At 41.5% G+C, this 19992-nt stretch overlaps 3 protein-coding genes across 5 annotated transcripts in view; 1 reads left to right on the forward strand and 2 right to left on the reverse strand.

Moving 5' to 3' along the window:
• The window catches only part of LOC125899663 (translationally-controlled tumor protein homolog), a 589762-nt gene that overhangs the window by 527099 nt on the left and 42671 nt on the right, over positions 1 to 19992 (reverse strand). The window lies entirely within an intron of this gene.
• LOC125899661 (general transcription factor IIF subunit 2-like) overlaps positions 1 to 19992 on the forward strand; it is a 75359-nt gene that overhangs the window by 21549 nt on the left and 33818 nt on the right. The gene's annotated exons all lie outside the window — the stretch shown is intronic.
• Positions 17367 to 19716, reverse strand: kctd4 (potassium channel tetramerization domain containing 4). Its single transcript, XM_049594114.1, has one exon. It carries the CDS (start codon positions 19435 to 19437, stop codon positions 18661 to 18663), a length of 777 nt encoding a protein of 258 aa, XP_049450071.1. The 5' UTR covers positions 19438 to 19716; the 3' UTR covers positions 17367 to 18660.

Raw genomic sequence — 19992 nt, forward strand, 5'->3', positions numbered from 1 at the left:
ACAATGCCACAGATGTCCCAAGTTTTGAGGGAGCGTGCAATTGGCATGCTGACTGCAGGAATGTCCACCAGAGCTGTTGCCCGTGAAATTAATGTTCATTTCTCTACCATAAGCCGTCTCCAAAGGTGTTTGAGACAATTTGGCAGTACATCCAACCGGCCTCACAACCGCAGACCACGTGTAACCACACCAGCCCAGGACCTCCACATCCAGCATGTTCACCTCCAAGATCGTGTGAGACCAGCCACCCGGACAGCTGCTGCAACAATCGGTCTGCATAAACAAAGAATTTCTGCACAAACTGTTAGAAACCGTCTCAGGGAAGCTCATCTGCATGCTCGTTGTCCTCATTGGGGTCTCGACCTGACTGTAGTTCGTCGTTGTAACCGACTTGAGTGGGCAAATGCTCACATTCGATGTCGTCTGGCACGTTGGAGAGGTGTTCTCTTCACGGATGAATCCCAGTTTTCACTGTTCAGGGCAGATGGCAGACAGCGTGTGTGCTGTCGTGTGGATGAGCGGTTTGCTGACGTCAACGTTGTTGATCGAGTGGCCCATGGTAGCGATGGGGATATGGTATGGGCAGGCGTATGTTATGGACAACGAACACAGGTGCATTTTATTGATGGCATTTTGAATGCACAGAGATACTGTGACGAGATCCTGAGGCCCATTGTTGTGCCATTCATCCACGACCATCACCTCATGTTGCAGCATGATAATGCACGGCCACGTGTTGCAAGGATCTGTACACAATTCCTGGAAGCTGAAAACATCCCAGTTCTTGCATGGCCAGCATACTCACCGGACATGTCACCCAATTAGCATGTTTTGGATGCTCTGGATCAGCGTATATGACAGCGTGCTCCAATTCCTGCCAATATCCAGCAACTTCGCACAGCCATTGAAGAGGAGTGGACCAACATTCCACAGACCACAATCAACAACCTGATCAACTCTATGCGAAGGAAATGTGTTGCACTGTGTGAGGCAAATGGTGGTCACACCAGATACTGACTGGTTTTCTGACCCCCCCAGACCCCCCCAATAAAGCAAAACTGCATATTTCAGAGTGGCCTTTTATTGTGGCCAGCCTAAGGCACACCTGTGCAATAATCATGCTGTCTAATCAGCATCTTGATATGCCACACCTGTGAGGTGGGATGGATTGTCTCGGCAAAGGAGAAGTGCTCACTAACACAGATTTAGACAGATTTGTGAACAATATTTATGAGGAAATGGTCTTTTGTGTGTATAGAAAATGTTTTAGATCTTTGAGTTCAGCTCATGAAAAATGGGAGCAAAAACAAAAGTGTTGCGTTTATATTTTTGTTCAGTATAGGTGCAGAATAATGCCCCCTTTAAGTCAGTGGTGCAGTCCCTTTCTGCAGCTTCAATATAGCAGTGTCCCAACAATGCATCTGACCACATCTCATTGTAAGACCTATACACCCATGGATGCACAGATGGGCCCAAAAACTTGGGTACTGGCTGTGAAAATGAAAATGAAAACTCAGTTGGTCTGAAACAATCAATGACAGTTGCGCTGCACTGTGTGCCGCTTTGCACCTGGTCTAAGATAGGGCCCAATGGCGCAGTATTTTCTTTCTATTTAAAGGGCGTATTATTCAGACAGTAAGATGTGCCTGCATTGGCAAGTTCACTACACGCATACATTTTGCTTGTTACACACACAGCACATTTTTATCCACTGTAGGTTATTGTCAAGAACATAAATGAACTGTGTCAAAAAAAAAAAAAAATACACATACATATGTATTGCCTTTTAAAAGAAATAGTGCCAGTACAGCCTCATCTTCATACACTCAGTTGGTGGTTTGTTAATTACATCTAGCTAATGTGGTCTAATAAAGCAAGTCCTGCAATAAAACCTACCTCCATGGAGATCATAATTAAAATAGTTCTGGAGAGGTGTGGTTTTAAATGTAGTGTCAGTCTGGACTCTGTATTGCACTATGCTGACAGGTGTTTTTTTTTTTAGCATTTAGTCTAAACTCTTTGATCATTTATCAGTCCCTCCAGAATTTCACTGGTTCATTTTGGGTTTGTTGTGGCCTGAGATGCCTATTTACACAGCAACTAGTGAAAATAGTAAAAATACTTGCGATGCTGTCTTGGATTCAGAGCCTTTTATTAAGAGCATTCAGTTTTCCTCACAGAATTAGATTCTATTTATGGTAGGCAGTAGGTGGAGGTGACAGCGGATTGCTGACAATTAGCTGTTGCTGCCATTTGACGCAGCACTGTAGCATCATCTTTGTGAGTCGATATCCTCCAGCTCTCTTTGCCCAGTTAGCACACGCTAACACAGCAGCAGCGGCCAACGTCTGACACAGAGCCATTAAACAGTCCCAATAAACTCACACTGACACCGAAACGGCTCGGCTCTGTCGTTTAACACATTAATAACCCTGTGGTAATGTTAGCTGTGTGATACTAACAGTTAGCTCTATCACTGTGTGTGTGACAGGCACAGAGCTAACACTCCTGTAGAAGTAGTCTCATAATAAACAGAGAGAAAGAGCTAGGCAAGGAGCTGAAGGAATCAACATTATTAAATTCTGGTAGCTTAAGAATTACACCTCTACTACCCATTAAAAACAGTATTTCACTACCTGGCACTGTAAAACGACACTGGGGCATTTCAGTGTAAAGTATCCTGTTTGAAGGCAACTTGATAATAGGTGTTTTCACCACATGCAGAGAAGTGTTACCAGTTGCTTTGGATCTCTGAAATACAGGAAATAAGGGCTTTCAATTTTCCAGTGCCTAGAGAAATTGAGCAGGTAGACGGACTGTTGCTGCTTTACACTGGGTATAAACCCATCTCTCAATACATGAAAAATCTGCTGCATTTTACAAGAAAACAAAAGTCTAAATTTGTGGATGAAAATTTGGTACGACCACCGGTTCCTTGAAAAAATGCAGATCTCACATTTGTTTTTCCCCTGTAGTCACATTGAAGCAGGGGGCTGAATCACTGTGACTCAGGGCCTGCTATTCTTCTCAGAGATGCATGTTTGTTGTTGCCCAAGGTGAAAATAGGAGAGTGAGCCAGCTATTGTTTCACCAGAGAAATGTCATCTGCGCTCTCATTTCTGTTTTGCTTCTTGAAAATAAAGGTTTGCCCAACCCCTGCTGTGCTCCCACACAAGAGACACGTGACACCCAGAATAATGACAGAGGGCCACACGTGATGCTCTGTCACCAGTAGATAGGATGTAAACCTCTGTCAGCAGATTGTTGAAAGACCAAATAGGTTATTGTAAAGCCCATTGGGAGAAGATGTGAGGGAAGTAACCTCTTAAAGTCATGTTTTCTTTGACGTTACAGAGGAAAAGTGCTGAGGTTTCTCTGTCATGACCCTTACTGCTTTGTCTACAGAGCCCATTATGTTAATGGTAATGTCATTACTCCTAACACAAAAAAATACGGTAGATTGCATAAGTGCACACCGACACATGAATACAAAGAATCCCATTATTGTTAGACCAATGCATGGGCAGGCTGGATAGTGGCTTGTACTAAAAATGTAATATTAGCCAGTCTGTGTTGTCCACATCTGATATGATGGCGGTTCCTCCACACAGGTCACACAGTCCATATGGTTGTGTTGCTTTTGTGTGAGATGTCTGAGCAAGAAAATCTTTTGAGTTGTGTGGGAGGCTTTTACTCAACAGTAACAAAACTTGCTTCACTCGGCCTTAAAAAAGCTGCTCACCCACCATTAGTCTGGCTGTCAGTGGAGAGTTGCTGCTCTGCATTGTCCAAATGAGGCCTGAGCTGAATATATCGTGCTCAGATAGTCGTGCCCCAGCACTCCCAAATGTAGCAGTGAGCCCTTGAAGGGGGGAAAAAAATCCAGTAAGGCTGTATGATTAATGCATACTGTACGTTCAGCTCTGTGCTGAGTTTAGGTGTGAAACTTGCAGCAGCTTCTAGTCATCATAATTCAGATTTGACAGACATGTGGGAGACATGATTCAGAAGGGAAATGGAGCATTTTCTCAAAGATTTAAATTTATATCCAAAACCGAAATAATATTCTCTCAAGAAACAGATGTGTGGTGCAGAGTGTGCGGATAAATACTTGTGCTTATTAACTGTTGTCTCTCTTACAGCCACAAATCTTTATATATCTACTGACTACTAGGCATGTGCCTGGCAGGATCAGTCTGTTGGAGGGCTGTGGGGTAAGTGCCTTCCCACTCTCCCTCTTATACCTCTTTCAGGGTTTTTCTTGCATAGAGAATCACAAGGCGACCGCCTCCGTCAAATTCCATCTCGCCCTGCCTTTGCCAACATGACAAAGAAATCACTAAAGAAAACAAAACTTGTTTTCCCTGCTGTTCGATGATCATTTTATATTGTCAGTTGGAGTAAATAAAAGCAATTGCAAATGGCAGTGGGACTGTGAACGCTGCTCTGTGCAGCTCCATATGTATGTCTGAAAGCTGTCTTGTACTGAGACTACAACGTTTAAAATCAGTTTCCTCTCCACTTTATCAGCACAAAAGTTCAAACAGACATTTGTTAAATATATTAGTTCATTACAGTACAGTTGAACATGACTGCCACATACACTGATAAAAGCAAACTACTTTAGAATTGGAAGTAAAATAAAAAAAAGAATTTAGATTGAAAGGACAGGCTGTCTTATACGTGTCTTGTAAACTTGCGTAAGGGGAGATTACTTTAAACACAGTCTTTATGCCTCCGCGCCAATGACGGCCATGGCTGGACGCATTATGTTTTCAGATTGTTTGTCCATCCACCCATCCATCTGTCCATCTATCCGTCCATCTGTCTCATTCCTGTGAGCGGGATATCTCAAGAGTGCATTGAGGAAATTCCTTCAAATTTGGGACAAACATCCACTTGGACTGATTAGATTTTGTTGGTCAAAGTTCAAGGTCACTGTTTTTGAGAATAACAGAATAATAGAATAAATAAATAAAACATCCATGTTTAAGAAAATGAAGTTTCTTTGCAGCAACATCCATACTTGAAGTGGAATTTATTTCAAGGTTATAGTCTAGGTTTTTTTGATTAGTTATAAAATGAAAAACAGCCAAAACATGTAGAAGGTGTTTGCTTGAGCCAGTTGAAAGCACACATGCACATGTGGTACCACCTCCGCCTCATTTTAAGACAGGAAAAACCCTGTCTTTACAGTGTGAATGTACCCTGTGGTCCATTATGTACAGTGCACACAGCAGACCTACACATGGCAGCTTCATTGTTGGCTCAGAGGCACAGAAAATAACCAGTACGCCAACATATATACTGTAAAAATAGCACATAGCTCCAACAAAAATTTAAATACTAGACTCCAGCCTCATGTAATTCCTGGCAGCAAGATATCTTGTTATTTCTGAAACTTGAAATAATAACATTCACCACTGACAACACATGAGGTCCTTTTTTAGGGGCCTCCTGTCATCTGATCACATCTATAGGTGTTGTCATACTTAAACTTTGCTTTGTTGTTTTCAGTTAAAACAAAGATTTGCCACATCAGGATAGTTTGGACTGATGTTAAAACTGACCAAGAAACTGGTCTGACCGCTCAAACAGGAGGATCTCCATCCACCCCCAAGCAGACTCTGGTGTGTTTTGTGTGTGGTGTGACAGCAAATGGATCACAGAATTTGTAAATAGGAGATATGCAAATTTAGCATGATTCAAAAGCTAAACTATTAAGTCCATCTGTTGATTGTGAACTGTCCAGGAAACAATCTTAAAATAGATGTGTACAAGCAAAGTATACATTTATGTGAATCATTTGGTAACCATGGTAACATGTATGTGCGACTGCATGCGAGTGCGGGGATGTTACCTGATCAGTCACACAATCAAAAGCAGTTAAAACTGCGGCCTGCTGTGCTTGTACCCGACTGTGTGAACTTTAACAGTCCATTAAGTACATTAAACGTGTGTGACATGGCTTTCCCTCGGAAATGCTGCCACACAAGACGCCTCTTTTTCATCCTGTGTCTGCGTGTTGGTCATTATTCATAACATGCAGTTTCAAATAATACCAGTAATACTTGTAACCAGGTGTTTCTTTGTGAGCACTTGTGACATTTCAGAAGCATTAAAGTGCCGCATGACCTCCTGTCAGTCAACAGAAGTAGATTTGCTCACGTGGCTCCATGTGGTGATGATGAGGAAGGATGAACGGGGTGAAGAGATTTTGAAATATGGACCCGCTGTCATTTTGTACATATACTTTATTTTTTTGCATTAGTCTAAAACTATTAAAAAATAAGTATTTTTTTTTTTTACAGTAGAAACAGGAACCATGTGAGCACAATATAAACTAATCTGATACAACACATTTTTATTATTTTGTCTGTATGGCAAGTACACGTGAGTGTGTGCCAATGTGTGGAATATTAAAGGTCCAGTGTGTAGGATTGAGGGGCATCTGTTGATAGAAATTGTATATAATAATCATAACTAGGGTTTTTTTTTTTTTTTAGTTTTTAAATCATCTAAAAATAAGAATCATTGTTTCTTCATTATCTTAGAATGAGCCATTTATCTCTACATACACAGTGAGTCCTCTTCCATGTTGTTCTACAGTAGTCCAGAACAAAGTGACATATCAAGCACTGGCTCCAGATAGAGCCATTTGTGTTTTTGCCTTGGCCACAGCAAGTCTCTTAAGCCCCATTTCCACCAAGCCAAAAGTAACCTTTCAGACATGGAACCTTGACCCTACGTCCTTCTAGCGTTTCCACCACAAACAGTACTCTTAAATGTGGGCGGGGTTGTTGTCACTCACTGCTCCGTCCAGCACTCACTGTATTTCCTCATTACTGGGGACACAGATGGAAGTTTGCACCTAGTTTATTGTCCACAGAACGGGGCTGCACACAGGGCCAGAACGAAATAAAACAGGCTGCAGTGAGAGTCTCTCTCCGTGGGATATTTAGAAGTAGTGGGTTTGTGCAGTTAGTCCGTCTCAGAGTGAGGATTAAAATATAGGCAATATATGCGGCTATTGACCAATCAACGGACTGCAGTGTTCACAGCTCCACCTTTTAGTACCAGATCTGTGTACTAGGTACCCCAACAGAGGAGTGACCAAAACATAGTACAGAAGAGTTCCATTGGTACCATCCACAACTTTTCACAGTGGAAAGGAGAAAAAAACATACCAAACTGAACTGTACCTTACTGTACTGCTTGGTGGAAACAGGGTTTACACACCTGTTAACACTGGACAAGTTTCAGTTATGAAGCCTCACCACCAGATGGCACTAAATCCCACACATAAGACCTTTAACAGACCGTTTCAGGAGCTGGACACCAAATTTTGTTGTACATTGTGCAATGAAAAATGCCCTGTTTGATAATAAATATGGAAACAACTGTAGATATTGTGAAATTTGCCAAAATGTGGATGCATTTTATAACTAGAAGAGCACTCGAAGAGTGCAGACCACCACCAAGCAGCTTGGATTTCCTACCATTTTATTATTTTATCCACTTCGCTTCAGCCGATCACCACCAAAATTTTATCATCTGTTCCTTGTCCCAACCTATGTATCAACCTTTCCTGAAAATTTCATCAAAATCCGTTAAGAACTTTTTGAGTTAAAAATATTTTTCAATACTCATCTGTGTGAAGAAGTGAACATCCAACGTCAGAGTTAATTACTAATGAGCAGAACCACACGGCCGGGCTCCACCGGCTGCAAACCTACGTCACGTCAGCGTAGCGTCCCATTCATTTGGGCTCCACTGACTGCGTACGGAAGCGACATGTAGAGACGCCAGCGGGGTTGTTTACTGTTTGCCGAGCCGAGGGGCTGCATGTAGGCTGCATGAAATATTAAAGCATTTTCCACCGAAGTTATTACATATATTTGAGTTATATACAAGTTTACTGTTCTGTTTGTCATCTACTCGCTTTCAAATGTCCGCCACGGACATTTACACAATGTCACGGATAAACATGGGTAAATGCTTGGAAAAAATCATCACATATCATCTCTGATAATGGTTTATTCATTTAAAAACACATTGTGCTCGTTTAGCACACTATTTCATATAGTTTTTATCTGCTGGAGGGTCGCGTAGGGGAGCATAGCGCGACAAAAATAGAAGAGCCGCGTAAAATAGAGAGTTGTCGCGCGACAGACGGGGGTTGTCATGCCACTCACGTTGCCAGTGGAGCCGCTGTAATTGATTAACAGGGTGGCGAGCTGCTACAGGACTCGCGCTGCAGTTAACATTACTAACAGCGTGAGTTAATGTCTCTGCACTTGTTGAGCTTCCACCTATGTTAATACAGACACAGGCTAATAAAACAGCTAATATAACATGATGAGTTAGAGTTGTTTGGACCACTTTTGGACTTGTTTGCCCACATATTTGTACCGAGAGGTCTTGGGATCCGTTCTGCTACTACGTCTGCTTCTTCTTCTTGTGGTGGACCAGCTGCGTTAAGTGCGTCTTTACGATGCATACCGCCACCTATTGCACCGGAATTGTAATGACAAGCTACATTCACAGACACTGAGTCCCATTATAATGTGTTTATGAGCGAGGTTGAACAGGTAGCGCCAAAAGCATAAAAATCTATATATGGCGGAGATAATTTATTCGTGGCGCACCGCCACAGATAAATGAATGTATGGGAAACACTGATTAAGTGGTTTTGAATTTTATTTTACAGTACTTAACCTGAATGATCAGGGGAAAAAACTATGCTACAATGTTTTGGTGTCATTTACAGGCACGCTGCTTCTGTCCTCTGCTCTCTGTGTGCTTCACCAAAGACAGGGCTCAGTCCCCCCCACACACCAGCAGTTGTCCATCTTCAGTGTTGGCAGGTTTGATCATGGAGATGCGAAAGACAGCTAGCTTGACTGCAGTCTATATCTCGGTCAGCAAAGCTAGGTCAAATCCTATCCTCATGTGTTTCTCTGGTTGTTCTGAGGCAGTGTCTGATGTTTCTGCATCATGCCAGCTGTCACTCATGTGTGGTCAAACCGGTAGCTCCTGTTAAAGTTTAAGTGCCCCTGTGAATACATTTAAACAGCCCAGGATAATCACGTGACTAAGTTGGCTTTTCAAAATAAGGTGTTATTACAGTGTAAGTACATATATGGAAATAAGATTATGTGGCTCATATTCACAGGAAGTACAAAATACAGCACCTGCGTCCCTTATAAATTAGGAAATGTAAGAAATCATTAAATTATCGAAAATAGTGCAGTGTTTTGCCAATATGAATTTAAATTTATCTGTCATCTAATTGATGAAATTTTATTCATCCACCACATGATTAGAAACTGTTTCTGATGACAAAATGTGCTTAAACTGTAAAACACAAAATTTGGCAAAATTAAAAAATAAATCAGAAATCAGAATCTGGAACAAAAAAAAACAAAACACAGATTTCATGGGGTCCTATAAATAAGTGTTGTGTCAGTCATTTACACCCTACAAGACAGACACGATACATTATTGGTAACATAACACACTGTCACATGGACACACACACCTGTCTGTTGCAGCCTCTAATGACGTGTTGTGTCATAGAGCGTTAATTGCCACTGACGCACATACAGCAGGAAGGTGGGGGACAGCTTGGTTCTGACTTCCTCGATCTGCCTCAGCTAAGATCCTCCTCACGTCTTTTTTTTTCTGATGTGACCTCTTTACCGCTTACCTAGTTTCAGCTTCTCGCTGGTGATGATTTGCTGTATATCTGTCTTTTCTGGATATTTCAGGGTTTTTGAGGAGTGTGAATCACCTTGGGCTCTGAGAAATTGTGACATTTTTCTCCAGCATTTTATGAACCAAATTATGGATCATTTGAAAGAAATATTCAGCAGATTATGAGTTAACATTTGAATTGTAGAATCTATCAACATTACACTGGTAGTTGAATATATTCTGTCAAAAAAGTGAATTTATTTTAATGCATTTTAATCAGGTTTAAGTAGTTTTACAAATATGTTCAAGTGTAATTTTAAAGGGGTACAGGAGCAGTGAGTGGGCTTTTTCAATTCAATTTCAGGACATGGATAGGAGCTTATTTGTTGGTATAAAATTCCTGAAACAAGAGTAACTGCACTGGGAACAAATGGATTCATCTCACTCCACGAGCAGAATGGTTTTGGCAGAAAAACAAGTCTTTAAGGTTGAATCTGAGGCCAAATGGTTTCTTTTAAGTGTATATTCTGTTTCAGAGGCTTTTGTATCCTGAGGAGAAAGTACAGCTCTTGGGGTAAACACTTTTCATGTGTGAAAAAGCTCAGATTTAAAGCATCAGCTTCAATCTAAAAATATCTAAACATGTTATTGCATGAACGATTCTCTATACGCACTGTGTCATTGTGCCCACCCCTGCCTCATCTCTTTTTTTTGTGACTGAATAATGGTTGCTACTGTCCCTTTTGTCTGAGCTGAGAGTGGAAGTGAAAGGGGTCTGACCTCCCCTCCTCCTCTTCATCACTTTCTCTCTCCTCACTCCTCCTTCTCTGCCATTGCCTCTCTTTCTGGAGTTGAAAGATAAAAATCGGAGGTATGTTAGTCATTTTCTGGCCGAGCTGCACCACATGACTAAGGCATCGCAATAAGGAGGGGTGTGTGTGTATGTGTTTGTGCACGCGTGTGTTAGAGACCGAAAGAGGGCAGCTTATGAACGTATGATGTAGGAGGTGAGTTTGCCTGGCAACAGGTGAAAAGACTGAGATGAGACTGTTGATAGTAGTATGGTTTGAGCTTTTCTCACTGCTGTTATCACCTCCCTCCTCTTTCTGCTGCCTGCACCTCCTGCCTCCCTCATCATCACCAAACTGCTCTTTGATCAGGTGTGGATCACTTTGACCCCGCAACTAATAAGTAAAGCAGTCACCGTCATAAAAAATGCACGAAGCTGATCTGCAATTAAAAAGGTTTGATGTTGCTGACAGTAAAGTATGGGTGGCGAGGTGTGACATCTGAACAGCAGAGGTTCACTGGGTTTATCTTCTCTTGAATGTGTTATTTGACGCACACAGTGTTACATGTGTGTTGTATGTTTGTTGTTGGTGTTTGTGAGGAGTGGGCTGAGGAAGAGGTACGCCTCATGTCAGAGGTTGATGTGGGTGTATGAGTCATGGTGGGGGTGGTGGCGGCTGGTCCGACAGTTTTGACGACATTGCCTGCAGGAGCAGATGGTTTCAGGCACCGGGGGATGGGGGGATGGGGGGTATAGAGATGCTGATTCGAAGGTGCCTCATTGTCACTATGCTCAGTAACTAAGAGCTGCTGAAGGCAACTCTGCATAGTTTCAGCAGGCAGTAAGAGGCCATTTCACTTTCACTTACAAAGGCTTTTTTCACTCTAGCAAGAATAAGCTCTGAAGGAGACGAATGCTTTTCAGTGTTTGGAATTATTAAATTAACATTTCTATTCCCACAAGTTTCCATAAATGGATCTTGAGTTATCCCTGCTTCACATTGTTTGGACATAAACCAAGCAAGACTTGTTTTGCATTTGTTTTGGCACCGGCAACATCAGCCACTGCCAAAGCAGCCTTTTTGTCCTTAAATGCAGTCATTAAACATGAGTATTGGCCTTTTTTGTGACCCAGTATAATCAGCCTATTGACTTGCAGAAGGTCAGATATATTACTCAGCTTGCACTGCTCCCAAGGGCTTAAAAAGCTTAACTTAAATGTTGGTCAGATTCACTCTTTGACATTCAGACAACATTATGCAACCTTATGCCTCCATACCGGCGACAGCTGCAGCCAGAGGCATTATGTTTTCAGATTGTTCATTTGTCCGTCTCTAAGTACAGAATTTCTTAAAATTTGGTACAGACGTCCACATGGACTCAATAGTTAACTGCTTAGATATTGGTGGTCAAAGGTCAAGGTCACTGTGACCTCATCTGTTTCATTCTTGTGATCGCGATATCTCAAGAACCTTAAGTAAATTTCCTTAAATTTGGCACCAATGTTCACTTGGACTATAGAATGAACTGATTAATTGTTTTTGTTTTTGTTGGTGGTCAGTGGTCAAGGTCACTGTGAGCTTGGAAAACAGGTTCAGGGCTTTAACTCAAGAATTCATAGGTAATCATGACAAAATTTCAGACAAATGTCTAATAGAATATAATAAAGTGATGACATATATCCAAAAAATCAAAGGCCAACTTCAGTGTGACATCAAAATGTTCTGCAAAACAATTATCTGACCATTAACCAACGCCATACCTCAGGAACAGAAGGGGAGGCATTTGGTCAGATACTCAATGGATGCCCATCTTGAAACTGTGCTGATTGTATAGATCTTCCAGGGGGAAGATGTGTGTGAAGCATCTGTGTTTTCCCAGACAAAGATGAGGTTCACTGAGGCATATAACTGCAAAGCTAGCACTCTATAGTTAACCTTTAATTAACATTTTCAACATCATTTAGATGGTACATCGACTTGTAATAGGTAGAATGGTGCCTCAATAGTGTTTTCCTTAAAACTGTGCAGGCCAGTTGTAGCCCCTGCCAGGCCAAACTTATACAAACCATTCATTCCAATGTTTCTCCTGCATTCATTCTGTAGCAGAGCACTGCAGTAAGTTAATTAACGTGGCGAGCGTCTGTGGTTAGTTCACGTCTGTAACAACAGGACAGTCAAGTGTCTGTCATCTAAAATGAAAAGTCCGTTGAGCAGGTGGAGTAAAGATAGCGTTGTCAGTAGGCTAAAACAAACCCATTAGTGAACGACACTTGAACATGCTGAAGGATTCAGTGTTCTTGTGCTTTTAGCTGAGCTAGACCAGAGATCATTCAGTTAAAACAGATCAGTGATGCTTTTTTGCCCTCATTGTTCCCTGTAAAGTTTGCTGGAAGTGATGTAATGTAGCGTTTTATGTGGAGTGAGTCCACTTTAAAAAAAAACGTTTTAAATGCCACATTGCTCGTCAGCAACCACTCAAAGTTGGGCGGCAGTTTGGCCTTACTGCTTTATCAGTTCCACTCTGCGGCCTGAGTGCCTGTTCTTGCACTATGGGTAGGATCCCCCAGAAGTGCTTAATGCTTTACGGCACGAGAGTACACTTCCTTGCCAATGTTTTTTATAAAAGATTGCGATGTAGGGTGTAACCTTATCTTTGTCATCCCTGTGGTTTTTATGACTCAGAAGTCAAATTCATATACTTAGCAAGCTATGTATATGGGCTGAAAAGGCTAGCTGTATTTGGGAAATAGTGCAGCTCTTTTGAAACAGGGTTGTGTGAGGTACTTATCTATATTCAGTGTGTTACATGCATTAGATGGCAGTTGGGACATCCCCAGTTTGGAGAAGCAGGCAGGAGTACTAACATGGATGTTAAGCAATATACTGCAGTGGACGGCAGCAAAACATAGTTTAGCCACTAAAAACAATTCAGTTAGTCTCAAGTGTACGCTATATGGAGAATATGTTTACAGCTTTATTTTGCCGCAAACAGCCCTTCCCAGTGGGTGTGCCATTAACGTCTTCAGTTTCCAATCTGTGCTCTTGTCAAAGCTACCAGACTCCAATGAGAAAACATTAATTTAACATCTCTGAACACAGGAGCTTCTGGTCAATCAGTTAGTTTGTGTTGCTGTGTGACTTTGGTGAATCTGAGCTAACCGTTTTGGAAACTAAAGAAAATATAACTGAAAATGTGTGTTTCACTGGTTTTTGAAAGGTGTTTGCATTTACCAGGCAGGGGAAGTCAATCAAAAGATGCAGTTGCATTATGGGAAATGTAGGATCCATTATTTTCAGAACTTGAGTCATGTGTTTAGAGTTAAATTTAGGATATCTCAGTCTCTGCTGCATCGATTTCAATCCTTCCTTTTTATTTGTCCCTGTCATGTCCCCCACCTCTGTGGAGGTGCATTGAAAAATTGTTGGAGTATCCCTTTATTTACTGTACGTCATTGTGTGCCTATTAATTTAATTGAGAGAGATATTTGTGCTTTTCATGAGATATTTGTTAGAATAATGTCACGTATTTATGTCTGTTACTATTGATACTAATTAAAGTTTTAAAAATTAGTTTGTCATATCTAGTCCACAATACTTCCTTTTTACTTGATAAAATCCAAACAATGTTAAGTGGTGGGAAAATACCTCCACCCAGAGAAAGTCAACTTTGTTCCCATTTCGTACATGTGAACTAGTTCATGATGGTTGTCATAAGCTCAGGGCATTCCTGTATCACCATATAGAGGGAGTCTCATTATGAGACAAACAAATCAGGAGAGGGAAATAATCATATTGTTCCAGTAAGTCAATGTATAATTAGAGGGGAATAACTTAAGTTTTCACTTTTGACAACTATATTACTGAAGTTGGAACAGTAAATATGTTCACTGCACATGACTTAGAGAAATAGTATAGTCATACTAAAGTTGACAATGACACACATCAGAGTGCAATGCAGAGAGATAAAAAGAGGTTCTCCTTGAGGGAAAAGGGCAGGATTTATCTCACAGACTGGCCTACTTTAAAATACCAAATATCCTTACTGGAACTGGGGAGGGTTTGGAGGGACTCCCCAAAGGCTTCTGCAGGTGGAGTTGCTGCACTGTGGTGGCAGCGAGCCAATACAGCTTACTGTCAGCCATTACAGCAGGTCGTGTGCGAGCAGAGCTGAACATGTTCAGATTAAATTGGTAACATACAATGTGTGATTGACATTAATGTATGATGACACTGGGTTGTTTTTTTTTTTTTGCTTAAATCATTAATGGCTCTTTTTGACTGTTGTTTTATCATAAGTAGATTAGTAGAAGTCTAATAGAGAAGTATCGGCATGACTTTGAAGATAAACGTAACACCAGAATGAAAAATATTGTTCCAACAGCCTCCTCTGATTAACTTTAAGTCTGCTGCACCTCTGATCGCCCACTGCAGCCAAGTAAGAACTTCAGGTGCTGGGGGTTGTTAAAAACATATTCAGCTGATATGAAGGGGGTCTTTAAAAGTATACTATGGCGGTAACTGTTTGTAACACATTGAGCAGTGAAAGTGAAAGCCAGCCCCAGATTCACTCTTATTTGGTATTTCGCCTTGCTATACCTGCGTGGGTTTTTTCAGGGGCTGTGTCTTTCAGATGCCTGCTGCTTATTCTCTGGCACCTGGTTGTTACCGTTTTTATCAAGCCCCAAAACCACCTGCGCACAGCTGGGTACATGCCCATAAACATCACGAGCACAGAAAATGAGAATTAAATAAGGACATACAGGCAGAAGGGAGAATTTTTCCAGAAAAACACACCACCAAACACTTGTAGTAAGTGATGATTTAGAGGAATGACTTCTATATGAGTGTACACATTGTTTTTTAAAGAAAATTCTTCATAGTATCTAAAACATTTATGTGTTGTTTTTTTTTGTTTCTCCAAATTATAGTCATTGGTAGAAATAATTACTGCAACAGATTTAGCAGCAACGATAGTCATTGGACAGAGCAAAATGGAGAGACATTTTCACTTTTGTTACAATGTAGTTTGGTCGTTCCTCAGTTTATACATCATCTGGTCATGTCTGTCTAGTGCAGGGGTAGGCAACCTGTGGCTCCGGAGCCAGATGTGGCTCTTTAGCCCTTGTCCAGTGGCTCCTTGAGCCTTTGAGAAAAGAAGTCTATGGAAATTCATTCTATGAATCCAAATGTTGCTGAACCTCGATAGCAGTGGCTGGTTAGCTATGGATGCCAAATCCAAAAAAGTAAATTGAATAAAATAGAGAATGTAGTAGTGCGTGGACAGATTTGTTTGCTCTCACTGCCAGCTCTGCAAAATTTAAGTACCAGATAATTATTTATAGTGCCCTGCACAGTGTCCACCTTGTGGTAAAACATATTAACAAATGCTTATTTAGACCAGAGGTATACGCTAATTTAGACTTAATAGGCTATTTACCTTGATTATAAGGCTCAAACATGTTTTGCGGCTCCACACAGATTTTTTCAAGTTATTTTTGGTCAAAAATGGCTCTTTTAATGGCAAAGGTTGCAGACCCCTGGTCTAGTGTGAACAGGCAGAACTGAATTCCACATAAATCTGAATCTTTAAGGTAGATTATTTATTTCACCCTTTATACCGATTGTAAGTCTCAATATCCTCAATAAAAAGTTATAGTAATATACTGTATAAAAGCCACCAAAAATATCGCTGTCTACTTCCCATACTACCTCTGAGGGACACCTAATGTAAACATGTTAAAAATTACTTTTGGTGAAATTATGATTTGAATGATTAAATGATTTGGTGAAAATGATAAAGTTGATGGAGCATATTTGTGGTTCCCAACCTTTTAAGAGACCCGTTCCCCATCATTGACTAAACTGACAACCTCATACTAAGTGACATATTTTATGGATATTTCATATTGTATTCAATACATAGAGATTACAGTATAGAACAACTGATGACCTGTACAAATAACCCAAATAGTGAAGGCAGTAACTGCAGGAAGTTTATGTGAAACGAGTGAGAATTTTTCCTGTGAATATTACATCAGAGATGGTTTTTTTTATGATACTTTAGGAACTTTCTACACAATTATCTGTCTGTATAATGTTTTTTCAGTATACATAATAGGCTTCAGTGTTTTCTTCTGCCTGATGCCTGGCCATTGTTCTTTTAAATCTTTGGTTGTTTTAGCCGCATACTTCTGTAATGCAGGACATTTAGCAGAGAGTGAATACAGCTTGTGTTCAGGTCTTCACCATGCCATTATCCTGTGACATTTTTTTGAAGTTCATATCTTAAATAATAATCTACACTTTAGAAATAAAATTTAATTTATTTTTCTTCACAAAGTAAAAAAAAAATGAGATATAGGCCTACTGTTTTTATTTCATTGTTTTTCTTTTTTCTTTTTTTTTTTTTTTTTTTTTTTTTTTTTTACACCCCCTAAAATCAAGAACACCTTGCCGTGCCCATGAAGATTTGACAACCCCTGGTGCAGGTTGTGACCCCCAGGTTGGCAACCAGCGATATAGACTATTACACTAAAGGGCTGTTATTTCTGTAGGTGTCTTCCAGGCATTAATCCATTGAAGCCACTTTGAAACTGTCTAAAGTGGGACTTGATCTGATGTCTTAATACAGTGAGCAGAAACTCAGGAACATTACATTCTCTACTGTTTTGACAACTAATGTGTGAAATGACCAAGAATATGCTGCACATAGTGTTATTTTTATCCCAGTGATCCTTGAATGTTTTTGCACACCTTGTAGATTGTTCCAGACATGAGAAGCAGAGTTTAACACATGCAGAGAAGTGTAAAAAGAGTAGTTGTATGCAAGAAAATGTTGTTTTGCTAAAGCTGAAAGTGTGAGACGTCTCAGTTTGTCACTCCCACTTATTTTATTTTTTTTCCATCAGAAGATTCTGGAAACTTTAGATAGATAATGCTCCTGCCTGCCTCAGTGGTAAAGAGTTACACCATGTACGAACTAAGTTCATGTGGCTCAGCATTTAATGGTCATCAGTATACCTTTTATGCTAATGAATGCAAGCAAAATAGCCATCATCCCTATGCACAAGCTGTCTGATGTTATATAATGATGTAAAGTAACTTTCAACATTTAGCATTATAATAACAGAATTTCATAGGCTTCTTACACCAAGCAGTTACTCAGGCATTAGACTGTACACAGACTTTTGCAGATACACCTCAAAACACTTCCCAGTAGTTTCAGTGTCACTTTTATTTGTAAAATACTCACATTGAAAAGTAATAGGCATTGTGGCACTGACTTCACGGAGGCTCACAGCACTAACAAACACACAGTTCATTTAGTGCACATGCATCATGCTAGAGTCAAAGCCCTTACAATAATCACGGTTCTTTGCACTTAAACTCAATTTGTTCACAGAGAAAACAGTTTGTGTTGCTTCAGTTTGATTTTTGGATGTGAAGTTTGTTAGTCAATCCAAATACAACCTCAATGCGCGGTGGGTTTCCCCCCAGGCTCCAGAGAGGCTAATAAACTAAACACAAGCTATTAAACCAACTAAACACAGCACACACAGTGTATAGCAAAACACACACATACACACAGGCACAGACTGTAGTCGAAGCTGAATGGCACAACAGTGCACATCACGGCTGGTTTTGAAGGCTTTTGCAGCTGTTGACAAAGCGGCAGAGGCAGTCCTTGTGCAGAGACAAATCCGCTGATAAAGCTGTCGATGTTCAGACTCTGTTTGGTCCCTTTGTCCTCTCTATGGAAAGATTCACTGATGGCTTGTATTTCATAGTTTAGGGTCGTACTTTTTGTGTGATGTCCAATCAAATGCAGTTTAGGTATGATAAACGCTAAGTTGATCTGGATCATTCTGAATTCTATAAATACTAGCTTACAAGACAGTGTAAAGGTTAATGAATTACCCACTGTTACCCCAAATGTATCAAATCTTGTGTCTGTAAGACAGCTTTGTGCAGAAAAGATACAAACACAGTCCTGTGAGACAGTCTAACCCACCTGTTCTGCTTCTCTCACCCAATAACACATTACAGCTCACCACATGTTACAAGATCTTCAAGCCAATACCTTACATTAGCGGGGTGGATTTGGAATCAGGCACTACTCTTCTCTCTCCCTGCCTCCCCCTCTTCTTCTCTCTTCCCTCTTTTCCCTCTTATCTTACTTAACAAAGTGCAGGGCCTCAGCCGCCACCACAGAGCCTTTGCTGCTATCGAGGCTGGTGACCAGCTTGTAGCCTGATCTCAGCGCTAGCATCACTGTCTCTAGTTTCAGACAGTCAAGTGTGCACAAAAATGTGCTGTCCTCCTTCAGAACGAGCCGTGATCCCGGCTCTGACTTGATGAAGTGTCGGAACTGGATCACATTGGACGACACCACAAATTCTTCCGGAAAGCCATCCAGGCGGCTCTTGGAGATCTGCACCAGCCGCGCTTTGACCTTTTCGATGAAGGTGGAGTCACTGCAGTACACCTTGAGGCCCTGCGACCTCTCATGGCTGTCTGTCATCTCCAAAAAGGCGGCCTCCCGCTGGGCCGCCCTCTGACTTTCCCATTCGACCACGCTTTCCACCAGTTCACTCAGACGGTAAAAATCAGCCTCCCGTCGCAGGAGCCCTGCCTCCCGGAAGTCGTCGGGCAGCTGGAGCTCTCCAGTTCGGAGGTAGTTGAGCACATGGCGAAAAACTGGACCATCTCTATCGATGAATGGGTTGCCCATGGAATCAGTGTGCTGAACCGGCTTCTTACCGTTGGCCAGCTCTTCCAGAAAGGAACCCTGGTGTTTGGCAAGGGTGGTCCGATGGGCGGTGTACAGAAACCCCCCTACGTTGATGGTGATGGTGCCTGAAGAGGGCTTCTTGAAGCTCTTGCTGGGCTGCAGCAGGTCCGGGTTGATGTGCCTCAGTTCACTTTCCATCCTTCTGAGGTTCCATTCCATTCTCCAGTCACCCTCTCCAGCCTCGACCCAGCCTCCTCAGAGCTGGTGTGTCTGCAGCACAAATCGAGTCGGGGTTTTTTGTTTTTTTTTTCGTCTCTTTTGGATCTGGCTGTGTGAGTCTGTGCTGCTGAGAAAATGAAAATGAAAAGGTGTTGTCAGCTGTTGTATAGTGAGAGTGAATGTGTCTGCGAGTGTGTGATGGTGGATGGATGAGTGCTGTCTGGCAGGAGCTACAGTGAACTGGGAGCTGAAAACAGACTGGCTCTCTCTGCTGCCTGGTGTCCCTCCTCTCTCTCTCTCTCTCTCTCTCTCTCTCTCTCTCTCTCTCTCTCTCTCTCTCTCTCTCTCTCTCTCTAGGAGTGGGTGGGCAGACAGCGTCACATTCAGGGAGGAGAGAGAGGGAATATGAGAGCAAACAACAGAAGAGTACGGACTCCAGCTCTTTCTTTCTTGCTTGCTCCCTTTCCCTAATTATCTTAGATAAAAAGGATTGGAGCTGATCTCTCTCGCGCGCGTGCTCACGCTCACGCTCACACACGCACACACCCTTCACCA

Source organism: Epinephelus fuscoguttatus, linkage group LG13 (genome assembly GCF_011397635.1).
Source record: "Epinephelus fuscoguttatus linkage group LG13, E.fuscoguttatus.final_Chr_v1".
NCBI lineage: Eukaryota > Metazoa > Chordata > Actinopteri > Perciformes > Serranidae > Epinephelus > Epinephelus fuscoguttatus.